Source organism: Ursus maritimus, unplaced genomic scaffold (assembly GCF_017311325.1).
Source record: "Ursus maritimus isolate PB19 unplaced genomic scaffold, ASM1731132v1 scaffold_22, whole genome shotgun sequence".
In the NCBI taxonomy this organism is placed as follows: domain Eukaryota; kingdom Metazoa; phylum Chordata; class Mammalia; order Carnivora; family Ursidae; genus Ursus; species Ursus maritimus.
Window position 1 is genome coordinate 47,788,317 of NW_024424675.1, and position 16,425 is coordinate 47,804,741.

Here is a 16,425-nt window from a genome sequence, read left to right on the forward strand (position 1 = left end):
GGAGCCTTTGCGTGGGGGGTGGGGGGGGCAGTGCACCAGGGCATTTCCTGCCTAGCCTGGCTCCCCAGGGCCCAGCCCTGCAGCCCTGCTCCTTCCTCCCCCGCCCCAGGGGCTTTCCACAAAGCCTGAGGCCCGCTATTTTTAGCTGAGGGAGAGGGACCAACTCCTGGCCTCACTGGCTCCTGCCATGGGAGCCTGGGTGAAACTGGGGCTGGGGTTGGGGCCCCAGAGGCCAGGGAGGCAGCCTCTTCCTTCCTTGCCCCCCATCAAGTCCCTAAGCCTGGCTTGCACCTGAGCAACCAAGGTGCCTAGCTCATGGAGACAGCTGAGGCCCAGGCTCCCAGCCTGGGCTCTCTGCCCGGGCTCTCAGCCCAGTGGGCAGGGGCTTGAGCCCTTGGGCGGGGTTGGCTCAGGGCCTGGGTGGGCTACTGCCCACTTCCTGGGGCCCTGCCTCATCACTTCAAAGGCCACTGGCGGCCCTGTGGTCACTCCCTGGCTCCCACGCAGCCGGAGGGGCGGGCCGCTCACGAACCCTGGCAGCTGGGTCCTGCCCCCGGCAGCTTCAAAGCAGCTGGGGTGGGCAGCCCTGTGGTTAGTTCTGATCCCCAGGGGAGGGTGGGGGACAGGAAAGGGGGATAACGGGGCTTTCTCTGCTTCTTCATCCTCCCCACCCCACTGTCTTCCTGGGTGGGCCCTGTCCTGGCGCAGGGGCTGCCTGGGGGTGGTGAACGCCTTCATGTCTGTATAATGTGTGGGGGGTCCAGGTGGGGTCACTCTAGAGTGCAGCCCCCATTAGAGACACCACAGAAACCAAGGTGGGGGGCACCTGGCTGGGTAAGGAAGGGCCAGTAGGCCCTTTATGTCCTCCCTTCTCTCCCCACTTTTCTGCCTGAAGCCTGGGGGGACAGCCTGGAGGGGAGGGGACAGGGAAAACAGGACTGCCTGTCTGGGCCAGCCCACCACAGAGGTGGGCTTGACTTCTTGCCAGCTCCCCAGGGAACAGCGGGGTAAGAGGGGTGGGCGAGTGAGAGCCTCAGAGCAGCCTCCCAGAGTTCAGCAGACGCTGAGAACAGAGAGTGCCTTGAGCAAGGGGGGTGGGAGGGAAGAGGAAACTTTCAGGGTCCCCTGGGGTCAGCTCCGGGACAGTTGCCGTTTTTAATCTGCACAAGAGACTTAGAAGGAGCCCAGAGGGCTGTAACCTAGATCCTCTGCTCAGGCAAGCTCTGGAGGTGCTGACGGTGTGGCCCAAGAACAGCCCCTCCCCCAGCCGAGTGCCACAAGACAGAGGGCACTCTGGCCAGAGACCTGTGCTCCTGGTGGTCTTCCTTCTCCCAAGGCCACGGTGGCCTTGCAGGGTCCTGCACCCCTCTGGGCTGGCTTCCCCTCACCCAACCTCCAGGCTTCACTCCTCCCCCACTGGGGTGCCAAGGTCTCCAGGGACCTGAGCATGGCCGCAGGGCGGGTTCTCCTCTGATGTAGGGTCAGGAAAACGTCCCGCTCAGGACCTGGCGCCTAAGCAGAAGCCAGCTTTCAGCCCGCCCACCCAGGCAAGTGGGAGACCTGCGCCCCAAGAAGGCCGACCGAGGGGCCTCCCGCCAGCGTCGTCCTGCTCCCTGGGCTCCTCACTTGGGACCGCGACTCTTGGGGGCCAGCGACCTCGCCCACCGTTTCCACTCGCGCCCCAGGCCATCTCCCCGCCCCGGGCGGAGGAGGGCTGGGCTCCCCAGGCCCCAGCCCGCACCCCACCGCGCCGCGAGTCCTCCCGTGGGGGTGACCGCCGGCGACCCGGGACGCAGGGGAGAGCTCTGCGGGGACGCCACGACGCGCCGCAGCCCCCTCGGAGCGGAGCCTCGCGCCCCGGGCGCGGCGGGAGGAGGGTGACGGAGCGCTTGGGCAGGGACTCCGGCTCACCCCTCCGTTCTCCAGCGGCCGCTGTGCTCGCGGCTGACACCTCCCACCTTCCGCGCGGCCTCACCGCCTCGTGAAAAATGTCCACGGGGCCGCGACCCGGAGGAGCCCGGAAAGGGGACCTCGGCCCCCTGGGGAAGTCCGAGTCGCCTCAGAGGCTCGTCCCGGGAAACGCGGGCTCCGACTCGGCGGCCGGGGCTAACCAGCTGGGTGACCGGCTCGGACCCTCCGGGCTCGGAGGCCCTCTTCCCGCCCCACTGCTCGTTTTCGGGGTCCCACGCTGGCGAGGCAAAGTGCGGCGCCTGCTGAAAGCCCGAGCCTCGCCTCTCAGGCGGAGGGTCCCCCGTCTTTTCCGTTCATCCCATCGAGCCCGGCCCGCTTCATCTCCCCTCCCCCAGAGCCACGGCCGGCTGTGTGAGATCCAGGCCGTAGTTTCTATCCGGCCACTCCGGAGGCAGCGGGCGCCGGGGTCCCACAGGTGAGGGGTCTCGGAGGGGCAGCGAAAAGCAAAATGCGGGACTGGATCACCCGACTGACGGAATGGCTTCTGGTGCAGGCCTGGTCCGCGGGTCAGGATCTACCGACATTCATGACGCTTATGCGCACATCCCGATAAATCTAGAAGCACGGAGCTGACTTGCATTCCCTCAGAGAAACTTCTTCAGCAGACTCACAGGCTAGCACAAGATTTTGGAGAAGCATCCTGGTGGGATCTCCCTGCCGTGAGAACACACGCTCCCTTCCCTTCAGGCAGGCACTCTTCAGAATCACTGTGTAGGGAAAGCACCTAGAGGCCAGGGTCCTTGGACAAAGGTGCTTACGGCAGCCAGCACTGCAGAGGGGAAAGGTCTGGAAGCCCACATATCCAACACAGAGGAGGTATACCGGGGCCTTAGTGCCCACGCACCTGGAGGAATGGGCCACCTGCCAGCTCCTGCCCTGCAGTGATGCCCCGGAGAAGACAGAGCTGCCCCATAATGTACACACCATATCCATTCTTGGAAAAGCACAGCCCCACCTTCCCACCCTAGCCCCGTCTGTAGGTTGTGCACGTTTGTAGGCAAATAGAGAAAGGTGTGCAAAGACACATCCAGGTTAGTATCTCTGGACGAGAGGGCACAGTGAACTGTTTTATATCCTGTCTCGCCGGTTGCAGCGAGCCTCGTTTACATTGAGTAACACAACAGTAATGAAGCACCCACGTTACGTCAACCCCTGTACACGGTGTTAGTGCATGGTAGAAAGGATACAGCCCTGCTCTGCGGGACTCTCAGCCAGGAGTGACACTGGGCCCAAAGTGTACAGCAACCCTTTCAAGTTCATGTACGGAGCCCCAAGGATGTCCCAGGCGCAGGGCCATGGCCTGCGTGATGCCAGGAAGCACTGTCCACACACTGGAGTCTGTAGAAATGGTACAGACTGGGCAACACCCAGGGGGGCTGAGCTCCAGGGAACCTGGCCCCATCAGACCAGCCGGCTGGGCTCCTGACCCCAACCCAGACTTTACTCTGATGGTGGGGGGGTACAGTCGAGGAGAGACTGAGAGACTGGCCCTGCTGGGAGGCAGGAAGGAGAGGGCGTGGGTGTGTACTGCTCCCCACCAACCCCACCGTCCTTGAGGGCTCTGGGTAATTCTCTGTGACTCCAGATGTTCAGCAGCTGTCTTGGCCATTTCCGCCCCTTCTCTGACCCTGCATCCGCCAGGAAGCGTCCCCTCCTGTCCTCAGGCTCCGAGCCACCCCCCACCTTCCCTGCACCCCATTTCCTGAGCAGAGGCGTTTGTGCAGACTCAGCTCCCTATCCCGCCAGGGTGGCTTCAGTTTTCCCAAGGCCCGGGCTCTGCTCCCAGAGCCCCGGGCTGCTGGCTGCTGTGGTCAGCTCACGGCTGCCGCCTGGCTGGATACCCTCTGCCAGGGGCTCTGATCCCAGCCCCCACCCCTCCAGCCTCTGGGACTGGTTTTTTCTCTCTCCCTCCATTCCTTCTCCAAGGTTGGCTCTGTCCGCTCCTGTAGCATAAATCAGGGCCTCCAGGGACGCTGAGCAGAACTGGCCAGGAGGGAGCATTGCCTCAGTGGGGGAGGGTGGAAACCCTGTGGGGTGAAGGCCAGAGGTCACAGAGCCCAGCAGGCTCTGTGGGGGTGGGGTGTATGCTCAGATGTCTGCCTGGCAGACACTGGGGGGTGAGGGGGGTTGCCTCCTCAAACTGAGACCTGATAATTGGGATCATAGCCCCACCTTCCCTGAGCAGATGGAGGGGGGGCACAAGAGGTCACTGCTGCCGCAGCTGGTCCAGTAAGGGGGGGGGGCTCTTCTGGAGAGAGGACAGCAGGAGGAGGTCTCCCTTCCTGTCACATGCTTTCCTGTCTCAACAGGGCTGGTGGTTCGGGGGCACTTGGGCTCTCATGGGCTGGGGGGCAGGGCTGGGGGTGTCAGGAGCTAGGCCAGACACAGGGTAAGGGCCCCCAGGGGCCAGCAGCTCCAACCTGCTGATCTTTGCTTCTCTGAAGCTGGCCTCTGCTCCCCTCCACCACAGAGGTCTCCCTTCCTGTCACATGCTTTCCTGTCTCAACAGGGCTGGTGGTTCGGGGGCACTTGGGCTCTCATGGGCTGGGGGGCAGGGCTGGGGGTGTCAGGAGCTAGGCCAGACACAGGGTAAGGGCCCCCAGGGGCCAGCAGCTCCAACCTGCTGATCTTTGCTTCTCTGAAGCTGGCCTCTGCTCCCCTCCACCACAGCCACCTCCTCCTCCAAGCTTCTTGCTCTTCTAGGGGAGCCAAGGGTAGGTGGGCCTGACTGAAGGAAAGTCTATTTCCAAATACAAGTCTCAGAGCTCACCAAGCTGAGAGACTGTCCCCAGGAGAATGGGCTCCTCCAAGCCCCATTTTCCCCTGTGGAATCAAAACAAAACATGGCATGTCTAACATACTTTGAGGACAATCTTCCAGGAGACCCCTGTGTTTGCCTGGATTCAGGCTGAGGACATAACTAGGCCCTCTGCTCTGCTGCTGGGGGTCACTCCTATGGTCTCACAAAATGAGTCTGGAGCCTCTGGATCTGCACACCCCACCCCCAGCTAGGGTAAGCAGCTACTGAGTTTACGAAAGAGGTTCCTGGGAGAGTAAATGTTCCCACTCTCCCCCAAGTTCTCCACAGCCACTGCTAACCACAGGACCAGGGGGCACATTTCAGGAGTACCAGGACCACTAATCCCCATGGGCAACAGGTATGCCCATCCCTTGACCCCAGGTGTGGTACCCTGTGGGCTCCCTCCTGAGGCAGTCTCCCCACCACCCCCGGTGTCACCCAGGACCCAAGGAAGAGGTGAGGTGGTTGCAGGGCAGAGGGAACAAGAGGAGACCCTCGTCCAGGTGCACCACTGGACCCTGAGATGCCCTCTTGATCCTTAGGACCTGACCATGGAGAAGAGCAGCCCAACCTGGGATATGAGCTGGATAATCAGGAAAATCTGGATCTCAGCTGGCTGGGGGGAGGGGTGGCAGGGGTAGAGTTGCCAGGTTTAGCAAAAAAAATAACAAACAAACCTAAAAACAGGATATCCAGTTGGAGTTGAATTTCAGATAAGCAATTTTTTAATGTAAGTATAACCCATGGAATATCTAGGAGACACTTATACTCAAAAAGTATTTATTGTTTATCTGAAATTCAAATTTAAGTAGGTATTCTGTATTTTATCTGGAGACCCTGGTGGGAGGGATATTCAGCTCTCCCAATTCACTCACTCACTCAATTGACCCCTCCTGCTTCCCAACCCCTAAGGACCCCAACAGTCTCCTGCTCTGCTTCCCAAACCTGGTGAGGGCTGACTGGGCTGGCAGTGGACCCAGATACACAGAGCAGGAGAGCAGAGAAGGCTTGCAGGAGCCTGGAGCCCCCTTCCCAGAATGCTCTGGGTCTCTGAGGCAGGTCTGGCTCCTGGGCTCCAAGGGTCTGGCTGGGTTTGCTAGATTCCCTGTTTCAGTTCCAGGCAACTGTTGAATGAGCCCTCAGAGCCTGGCTCTTCCCTGGCTATAACCCTGCCCCCTTTGCCCTCAGGTGGACTGGCCCTCTCCAGTACAGGAGAAAAAGGGGAACCTACCAAAGCCCTCCATAAAAGAGGAAGGTACAGCTTGCGGGGTGGTTTGAGTGAGGAGTGGGGAGGAGGGCTTGGCTAGGGGCTGAAAATGAGGAACACTGGCCAGGCAGGACCTACCTGGAGGTCACTGCCTTTGCTGGCACCAGTGGAAAGAGGATCCAGAACAGGTGGGGGGTTTCCAGCCCAAGCTCACCCCCTTTCCTGGGAAGGAAGGTGTGTGTGTGGGGGGGGACAAGGTCATGAGCACGCAGTGCCTCGCTGCTCCAACAGCAGCCCATGGGCCAGACTCAGTTTCTTCCCTAGAGTGATAAAGCACATTGGATTTTCTGGGCTGCTCCACCTTGCACTGGGAGGTCTGGGCGCACAGCCACGTAGCCTGGGCCTGGGCAGGAACTGCTACCCCCAGCCTTCTTCAGGAGGCTCCCATGTCTTTGCAAAGTGTCACACAGCCTGATCCCCAGAGCTGCTTCTTCCTGCCCCTGGCTCCCTTTCCCACTCATGTGGGTACCTCACACAGAGGGAAAGCGACCCACAGCAAGCTTAGTTCAGGCCATGGGAAGCCCTGCGTTTTTCCCAGTGAGACCCCGGCTTCTGACCAGGAAGAGGTTAAGGCAGTAGATTTTCCAAACTGTCTGTCCACCCTCAGTTAAGGGGGGTGGGGGGCGTTGGATGCTGCTCAAGGTGTGATGGAAGGCAGGTGAAGTAGGGCCCCAGGGAGGGTGCAGGCAGAGGAAGGTCTGGGGAGGGTGTGGCTGCCACCGGGTCCCAAGGCTGAGTTCTGGGGGCGGGGCAGAACTAGAGGTCCACCACGCCTGGGAACCCTTTGTGCGCCCATCACAGAGTGGTCCACCACGCCCAGCAACAATGACTCACAAAGCCAGCCCCCGCCAGGCGCATGCCGCCTCCTCTAGACGCTGGAAGGCCCAGGTCACAAAGGCCATTAGGGCCAAGCCCTGAAGAGGCATGTCCCGAGACAGCTCTGCGCGGCGCTCACCCCTGCAGCCGCCTGCGGGGCCGGGGCTGGGCCTGGGCCTCCCACCGCGACCCCGGCCTGGCGACTGGGCGCGTTAGGGCTAGCGCGGAGCGCCCCGTAGCCTCGACGCCCATGTGTGTCGTCTGCTTCGTGAAGGCGCTGGTGCACGTGTTCAAGATCTACCTGACCGCCAACTACACCTACAACTTCCGCAGTTGGCCTGTGGACTTCCGCTGGGATGACGTGCGCGCCGTTGGCGGGGGCGGCAGCGGTCATCGCGCACTCACGTGCGCGGCGGCCGCAGCAGGCGTGTGGCTGCTGCGGGGCGCAGCACTGGGCGGGGACGCGCCGGGGCGACCGCTGCGCGGGGCGCGCAGTCAGGCGCAGTGCCTCCTGCAGCAGATCCGCGAGCTGCCAGGCCAGCTGGCCAGCTACGCACTGGCCCACTCGCTGGGCCGCTGGCTCGTGTACCCTGGCTCCATGTTCCTGATGACGCGCGCGCTACTGCCGCTGCTGCAGCAGGGCCAAGAGCGCCTCGTGGAACGCTACCGCGGCCGGCGCGCCAAGCTGGTGGCCTGTGACGGCAATGAGATCGACACCATGTTCATGGATCGCCGCCAGCACCCAGGCAGCCAAAGCCGCGGCCTGCGTCTTGTCATCTGCTGCGAAGGCAACGCCGGCTTCTATGAGATGGGCTGCCTGTCAGCACCGCTGGAGGCTGGCTACTCCGTGCTGGGCTGGAACCACCCGGGCTTCGGGGGCAGCACGGGCGCGCCATTCCCTCAGCATGACGCCAACGCGGTGGACGTGGTGGTCAAGTACGCGCTGCACCGCCTGCACTTCCCGCCCACGCACGTGGTCGTCTATGGCTGGTCCATCGGTGGCTTCACGGCCACCTGGGCCACCATGACATACCCGGAGCTGGGTGCACTGGTGCTCGACGCCACCTTCGACGACCTCGTGCCGCTGGCCCTGAAGGTCATGCCCCATAGCTGGAAGGGGCTCGTGGTGCGCACCGTGCGCGAGCACTTCAACCTCAATGTGGCCGAGCAGCTGTGCCGCTACCCAGGACCGGTGCTGCTGCTGCGGCGCACGCAGGACGACGTGGTCAGCACCTCGGGCCACCTGCGCCCCCTGCCGTCCGGCGATGTGGAGGGCAACCGCGGCAACGAATTGCTTCTGCGTCTGCTGCAGCACCGCTACCCCGTCGTGATGGCGCGGGAAGGCCTCGCGGTCGTGACGCGCTGGCTACGCGCGGGCAGCCTGGCGCAGGAGGCCGCCTTCTATGCGCGCTACCGCGTGGACGATGACTGGTGTCTGGCACTGCTGCGCTCCTACCGCGCGCGCTGCGAGGATGAGCAGGAGGATGAGGAGGCCTGGGGGCCTCATGGGCTGTCCTTCCCCTGGCTAGTGGGCCAGGGCCTGAGCCCGCGGCGGCGCCGGCAGCTCGCGCTGTTCCTGGCACGCAAACACCTCAAGAATGTGGAGGCGACTCACTGCAGTCCGCTGGAACCAGAGGACTTCCAGTTGCCCTGGAGGCTGTAGTCCTTGCCCCTGCAGCTGCTGGCAAGCGTGTTGGTGCATTTGTACACCCTCAGGGCCTCAGGTCCTTACCCTCCCCACACCCGAAACCAGTAAAGCTGGCCCTGCCTGGGGATCCCGACCTGGTGTCTGAGGGAGGGTGAGACAGAACATAGGGAACCGGTGCTCTCCCTCACTGGGGCCTTTCCCTTCCTTCCTTCAGTTTCTCCCGCAAACACCAGTCTGCTCCCAGCTCCTAAAGAGAATGTAGACCCAGTTTATGGCGACACTGTGTGATGGGTGTTTTGATCCCCTCAGAAGGATGGTGGGAACACGGGCTGTGGGACCCCAGGAGGTGCCCTTAACCTGGCCTAGGGTACAGGGTGGGTCTGTGTTTGGACAAGTCACCCCCAGCTGTGAAAGAACACTAGCCCTGAAAAATTGTAAAACAGGTCTGAGCAGCTAGACCCGACCAGGAGTGTGATGCTGGGCTCTTTAGGGTCCCCTCCCCACCTCCACCTTCCTGGCTTCTGCAGGAAAGGACAACAGACTCCCTGTGGGGCTACAGACACACCGGCACGGACCATTCACTTGCTTGGCATCCCCTTGAGCCACACCTGGGCTGGGCATTGCTCCTGGCTCAAGGGTGTAATACAGAATGAGAGACAAGCCCTCTGCTGAGCACCACCTGTAGTGCAGTCACTTCTTTACCATCTGCCATGAAGTGGGGACCCGGGCTAGCCGGGGTGGGCTGAGCAGGAAACCGGAAAATCTCGAAGAAGCTAAGTGGGGCAGACGTGTAACTGACGGGGCCAGAGCAGACACCACCACGATGCACCTGGGCCAGTGCAAGCCAGAGGCAGGTACCTAAGGTGACCTTAGGTGCCAGGAACACCTGTGGCGAGGTGAGCTTTGAGCTGATCCAGGAGGGGGAGCGATCCAGGTTAAGGAAGGGGCTTCCATGCAGAGGGACCAGTGCATGCAGCGTGGCTTGGCTGGAAAGGGGGAGTGCAGTCCAGAAGGGCCAGATCCTGAAGGGTTTGAATACCATTTAAGGGTTTACTTCCAGGGGCAATTAGAAGCCAAAGAAGGGAAGTTTGGGGACTTATTTTAGCGAAACCGGGTTGGCCAGTGGTTACACACCTCTCCTTTGAGAAGCCCGGCAAACTCTTGTTCCAGCGTTTGATGGAAGCCCCTCACCTAGCCGCGTGAGCTCGGACAAATTACTCTAGCCACAGCCTCCTCATCTGTGAAGTGGAGGGCTCCACCTGGCTCCCCTGGCAGCGTGAAAAGCAGATAAAGAACCGGGCGGTGCCCGCGGCACAGGAGCGCTGCCCGGCGGGCGAGGTCACGCTGTGCCAGCTGCGCGTGCACGAGCCCCGGTGCCCGCGCGCGGCCCGAGATGCCTCCAGCCAAGTCGGGGCAGCGGCGCCTGCAGGGCAAGAGGACGAATCGCGGACACGCCTTTTTCTGCGTTACCCCCATACAATTAAAAAAAAAGAAAATCTCCATAAAGAGGAAGGACTTAAAAAACTGATGGGAGAAGCTAATCCCAAAGTCAAGGGGTCAGGCCTCAAGGGATCTCAAGCGGTCTGTACGGTGCGCTAGCCATAGCACTCCTAGGCAGCGGCAAAGACGCTTGAGATCTCCGAAAGGGCCAACCCGGGCTTCCCCAGCGCCATGTTGGACGGTCTTCCCACTTCCCACCTACCCCGTGCTCCTTCAGACCTTTCTACCTGTGTGTCTCGCTGGTGGAGCCGACGTGGGAGGGATTCCCTCACAACCCGGCCTCCCTTTCCGGCTTCGTCCGCAGCCTTGGCCAATCAGGTTGGAGCGGGTGATAGGGACTGGGCCACACAGCGCCTCATTGGACACCGCTGGTGGGGGCGGGATGAAGGCGGAGCGCGCGTCGAAGCGGAAGCGGGCCGTCGCGTCGCTGATTACGTAATGCCGCGGTGGCTGAGGCGGTTCCGCTGGCTGGTGTGTACGCGACGAGCGAGTCCTGGTGCGGCCCGCTCGGCTCCGACAGCGCCGCAGACCCTGGCCCCGACCCCCGCTGTGGCCCGGCCGCCGCCTGAACATGGACTCCTCAGGCCAAGGTACCCGCGGGCCCGGCGCCTCCGCCCCTCCCTGGCGGCGCGTCTCGGACCCTCGATCCCCTCCGCCTCGGTCCGCCGCGTGGCTCCTCTTCAGCTGCCCGGCGCCGGGCCTCGAAGCTTCCGATGGCCGTGGCGGCGTCTTCCGCCCCCGGCTTGGGCCGCTCCGAGGACCGATTCCCCGGAACCCTTCCCGTCGTTCCCAGAGTTTTGGGTTTCCTTCCTCCGGGCAGCTCGCGTCGTGCCTCGCCCGGCGCTTGCCTGGTCGGCCGGCCTGCGTCCCTATGCAGGGCCCTCGAGGACACGCCACCTGGACCCGGACCCGGGCCGACGTCCTGTGCGCCTCGCCCGGGGAGGGGAGGCGAGATGGAGCCATCTTCACGTGCAGTGCAGCGCCCCTTGGGTGGCAACGCTGCTCGGAGCCCAGGCTACTTAGGGTTTGTCTCAAGGGGGGCAGGGTGCAGTGAGTCAGGGGTACGGCCAGCACACCAGGTCTGTTTCCAGGACAGACACACCTCACCGGTTTGAGATGGCCGCTGGGGGGTGGGTGGAGTGGGCCCGGATTAAAATCTTGGGGTGATTCAAGTCGGTCTTCCGTTCTGGGGCTGTACGGAAGGGATGCTACATTCCTACGCGACAGACATACTACCCGGGATGATTTTAGTTTTAAGGTTTTTCCTGCCGTTTGTTTTGTTGATATGCTGATACAAGTCAGAATGCCTGGGTTCTTATACATTTCATAGGTTTTTCTACTTTTGCAGTCTACTTGCAAAATAGTTGTGCATCCAAAGTCTCTAGCTCTGTTAAGCTCAGGAGGCTTTTCACTGTTTGACCTGCATGTCTAATTTTGGTAAGTGTCACAAGCACTGGATTCTGACCATAAGAATGATGAAAGTACTTGCTAAGCACTTACTATATGCCAGATGCCACACCAAACCTGTTTCTCAGATGGCCTTTTTTCATTTTCAGAATAACCCCTTGAGATTGTATCATCCGCATGCAGATGATTATACAGTTTTGAAGAGCTGGGACTCATCCAGGAGGGACTCTAGCCCCCAAGTTTCGCCTCCAGCGTTAGCCCCACCCTCACTTTCTGTAGGTCCTTTGGTGACAGGGCTGTGCTGAGGTCATATCACACACAATGACTGTGTCTCGCCTTGGCATGTTTGCCAAAGTGCCCAGTCTCTGGGGGTGATTTCTGTGGGGTCCACCTTTAGCTGTACAGGCAGAAACCGTCCAAGGGCTTTTATTTATTTTTTTTAATAGAAGAGAAAGATTGTGGAGGTTTTAAGGCATTTGGCAAATTTGAGTAGGTTCAACGTAGCAGATACAAATGATGAAGTAAAGTCATGTAGGTTGATCTCCATTGATTAAAATGCGGACATGCTTCATGTAGTGAACGTGTATTGAGTGCCAGGGAAGTGCTAACTTCCAGCTATGTGGGGCATGTGAAGGGAATAAGCTAAATAGAGGGGCGCCTGGGTGGCTCTGTCGTTAGGCATCTTGCCTTTGGCTCAGGGCATGATCCTGGAGTCCTGGGATCAAGCCCCACCTCAGGCTCCTCCGCTGGGAGCCTGCTTCTTCCTCTCCCACTCCCCCTGCTTGTGTTCCCTCTCTCGCTGGCTGTCTCTCTCTCTGTCAAATAAAGAAATAAAATCTAAAAAAAAAGAAAAAAAAAAGAATAAGCTAAATAGAGCATCTTTGTTTTTAAGTGCAGTCTATTTTTAGCAGATTCTGGAATTTCTATATTAGAGAAACATATCTGCAACAAAGACACTTTTACTTCTTTACAATCTTTGTGACTTTGTTTATTTTATTTATTTATTTCTTAAAAAGTTCATTTACTGGGGCACCTGGGTGGCACAGCGGTTAAGCGTCTGCCTTCGGCTCAGGGCGTGATCCCGGCGTTATGGGATCAAGCCCCACATCAGGCTCTTCTGCTGCGAGCCTGCTTCTTCCTCTCCCACTCCCCCTGCTTGTGTTCCCTCTCTCATTGGTTGTCTCTATCTTTGTCAAATAAATAAATAAAATCTTAAAAAAAAAAAAGTTCATTTACTTATTTAAGTAATCTCTACATGTGACCCCGAGATCTCATGACCCCAAGATAAGAGCCGCATGCTGCTCCGACTGAGCCAGTGAGGTACCCCTGTGCCTTTACTTCTAAATGTGCTAGACGCCATGCAAAGCCTATGTTCGTGGCATGTGCTGGTCGTGTAGTCCTGCAGGACAGCTGTGGATTTGGAGTTGGGAAGAACTAAAGCAGACCCATGTTTCCTTGTGTGGGATCTTGTCAACTTTTAGTGCAGAAGGAAGATGCTTTCAGTTCGAAGAGAAAATAGTGACTATAGGGATTGGAGCCTGATCTGAGTGTCGCAGAGGTGTGGAAGCAGTGTTCTCTCTGCGCCTCACTGTGTGTTGCTGTGAAAGGAGGGTTGAGCATAGACAGTAGGGCATTTTGCTGACTCCCTGTTGGGGCTGAATGACTAGCACATGCTCGTTGTGTGTAATTTTAGCATGTGCTCTGCAGATCGGTTGATTGAAAGTGGTGCTTGTTGTGTTTACAGCTGTATTAAATTTCTCTGCTCTAAAAATTGGAAGTTCTGTTAGGTCCAACTGCTTTGTTTGTAGCAAAGGTTTCCTGTCTCAGGAGCGTGCACTGTCATATGGGGAAGCAGAGTTAGGGTCTGGCTGCGTTGTGCCAGCCGTTTTTTGTGCCCTGAAGTAGCACCTTGGGTGGCCTGAGATGCCCTTGGCCCAATGGCCAAACCATCCCTGCAGAATCTGTCAGAGAAGAGGTGTTGGTTCTTTCCACAGTCCCCCCCCCCCCCCCCCCCAGCCTGTCCTCTCACCCTTGCTTTCTTCCTTGGTAGAGATCTCTCCCCTATCTCCTTCTCTGTAACTTCTTATTGACACTTTCTGACCTTATTTGTCTCTGGCAGATATCAACCTGAATTCTCCTAACAAAGGTCTGCTGTCCGACTCCATGACAGATGTCCCTGTCGACACGGCGGTGGCTGCCCAGACTCCTGCTGTTGAGGGTCTGACCGAGGCTGAGGAGGAGGAGCTTAGGGCCGAGCTTGCAAAGGTGCTGTGTCTTGGCCATCTGTCCTGGGGGGACCACGAGTCTGGCTCCCTCATTAGCCTGAGGGGGCCAGAGTACTAGCTGTGCTCTGTGGAAATTGGCCTGGGAGGTCATTCCTAGAGTCCCACAGAAACTGGTCTCTCCGACGGCTTTGTGTGTGCTTGGCGCCTCGTAAGTATTCCATGAGGAGAATGTCCACACAGGGACAGCTGCTCTGAGCACACCATCTACTGGGAGTTTCTTTGTTGGAATTAACACTTGACAGTTTCCAGACTCCACAAACTATCTGTCCTTGGATCTTGATTTTTCTTTTAAAAATACTTCTTTTCTAAAAAGTGCTTCATGTGATCTTTTTAAAGTGAGTCCTTTAAGAAGAAATGGTAATTAAAAGCCAAAATTTCCAAGTATAATTTTTATTCATAGCAGCTGCCAGGAATTTTTTTTTTTTTTTTAACTGTGTGATGCAGAATCTAATGGTAACCCACTTGGGATTCAGAATCTGGCAACATGAACTTGCTAATATCTGAGTGTAGCATCCGGTCAGGCAGAGGCTGGTGTGCTGCCCGTCACAGGCCTCTGCTGTGTTGATGCATCCTGAGTCTAAAAAAGAGCTAGCTGTGCCAACAGGCCGCAGCCCCACGACCGGGTTTCAGGTCATGGGGGAGAGCATAGAGCTGTTTCTGAGTCAAGTGAAGGTTACGGAGGCCACAGCAGGCGGTGCAGTGAGGCTTGTGCTTTGCACTAGGTCATTTCAGAGTTGAGCTGCAGAGTGGAGAAGCTCTGTGTCACTTAAAATTTTCAAAGTGCACTTCCCCAAAATAGCTGGATTGCACACCCTTAAGCCCTGTCGATTGTCACACCATGAGTGGAATGTTCTAGTCACTGTTCATTACTGCTGGAGTAACTGGTAACAGTCCGGCCTTAGGTGATCCTATGTTTGTAAATTATTTATTTCAACTATTTTCTGATAGAAAACCTAGCAATATGAGGGCTCTGAGCTACTTTTTATTACCTTACTCCAAACCATCACTTTTTAAGAGAAGGACTTTTTGTTTATGGCAGCTGTTGACCCAGGAGCTGAAAACAGGCCTTTGGAGTCGCAAAGCTCTAGAGGATGTTGCTTTTTCAGGTCGCACCCTTTTTGTATTTTAGGGCCTAAGAAAGTTCAGGTCTATATCATCAGGATTCTTTCTGTAACCCAATTCAGACTACCTTAAGCACAAAAGAGAATTTACTTTTGGCTCGGGAACTGCCTTTCCCGAGGCCTGGAGCTGACCTCAGGAACATACATGTTGTCGTAAGGGCTGTTGTTGTGTCATCTGGGTCTCTGGCCATCCATCCGTCCATCAGCTCTACTTCCTTCCCAGTGCAGATGGGGGCTGTCTGCCAGCAATTCCAGCTTCTGAGCCCAGACTCAGCCTGCAGGGAGAGGGGTTGTGTGTTCTGACACCTGTGCCCAGTCCCAGGGGAGAGCTCTGATGGGCCTTGCTTGCTGATCCATGGGTGGGCACAGTGATTGGTAGCCCCACCAGAACCACTTGACTTGGGGGGATGGGACAGTGTTCCTGAAGAAATTGGGGTGCTAGTACCAGGTAAAAACAACAGTTGCTTGACATAGACTTCATTCCTAAGACAAGTTGTATTTCTGTAAGTGGAAAGTCCTTCCCTAATTCCAAGAACCCTCTCGTTACAGTGTGTGTGAGGATGTCGGTCAGTTCCCGCAGCAGTGGTCGCTAATCAAGTCAACTGTGTGCTTTTACAGGTGGAAGAGGAGATCGTCACTCTGCGCCAGGTCCTGGCGGCCAAGGAAAGGCACTGCGCAGAGCTGAAAAGGAAACTGGGCCTCTCTGCCTTGGAGGGCTTGAAGCAGAACCTGTCCAGGAGCTGGCATGACGTGCAGGTCTCTAACGCGTAGGTACCTGCCCTGCGGCAGGGGTGCCCCTGACGGTTGGAGGGTGTTCACCGGACCGGTGCCCCTGCCGTGTCAATGGGAGGTTAAGTACTGGGGGACTCAAGTATGCCTGTGTGCTGGCAGCCAGCGGGGGCCTCTTGAGTCCTTGACCTAGCAGCTGTATGTATCGAAAGAGCTTAGAGTCTGTGCATTTTTAAAAGGCAGGTAGATACACTATCTAGTTGTCAAAGTAGAAATTGACAGGAATATATTTCAGGGTCCAAATCTGAGAGAAAGCTAATTAGGTCCCTAGTGAGACTGATTTTCCTGTGATCCCCCATAACTCACTGTCTGCTGAAGTGGACATGAGTCCTTTTCATGAGCGTGACGTGGTCACAACCCCAAGACCTCTGACCCAGATGTGACTCAGCTCTCTGAACATGGGGAGTGTAGCTACATGGCTCTTCTGAAATGTATCCTCCAGGGTTGAGGGGGCGGCATGGGTTTTGGGAAATGTTTCCCACTGTCTGTGAAGCTGTGTCGCTGCAGGAAGATTGAATCACATTGTATAAATATTACCTACCAAAGCCCATTCTTCGTCCTAGGAAATCCTAGGTTTTGAATCCCAAAGGGGAACTGCCAGAGAAGTGTTTGGGCTGTGTGTGTCTTCCTTGCTCCTCACAGCAGTACTGTTCCCTAAGGGCCACCTTACATGGAGGGACCAGGCACTCGCTTGGCATGATAGGAAAAGGACTGGTTGGTTCTGCCATTGCCTCACCTGGCCTCAGCAAGGCCTGCCCAGCAGGTGCTGAGAGGAGGGGCTGACCCTGTTCTCAGGCATGCTGGAGACCCACCATTCCTGC

The 16,425-nt window shown here is 57.8% G+C and overlaps 2 protein-coding genes across 7 annotated transcripts in view; both read left to right on the forward strand.

Moving 5' to 3' along the window:
- The first annotated feature begins 2,906 nt into the window (after nt 1-2,906).
- On the forward strand, nt 2,907-8,557 carry ABHD16B (abhydrolase domain containing 16B). Its single transcript, XM_040638615.1, has 2 exons — nt 2,907-4,243; nt 4,444-8,557. Exon 2 carries the CDS (start codon nt 6,895-6,897, stop codon nt 8,515-8,517), a length of 1,623 nt encoding a protein of 540 aa, XP_040494549.1. The 5' UTR covers nt 2,907-4,243; nt 4,444-6,894; the 3' UTR covers nt 8,518-8,557.
- Nucleotides 8,558-10,433: 1,876 nt separating this feature from the next.
- Nucleotides 10,434-16,425, forward strand: part of TPD52L2 (TPD52 like 2) — a 17,356-nt gene continuing 11,364 nt past the window's right edge. For 5 of the 6 annotated variants that reach the window (XM_040638616.1, XM_040638618.1, XM_040638617.1 and 2 more), the window contains exons 1-3: nt 10,434-10,592; nt 13,529-13,674; nt 15,434-15,582. In XM_040638616.1, coding sequence (XP_040494550.1) covers nt 10,574-10,592; nt 13,529-13,674; nt 15,434-15,582 — 314 coding nt within the window. In that variant the 5' untranslated portion in view covers nt 10,434-10,573. The remainder of the gene's footprint in view (nt 10,593-13,528; nt 13,675-15,433; nt 15,583-16,425) is intronic. The other variant, XM_040638619.1, reaches the window with a different exon arrangement.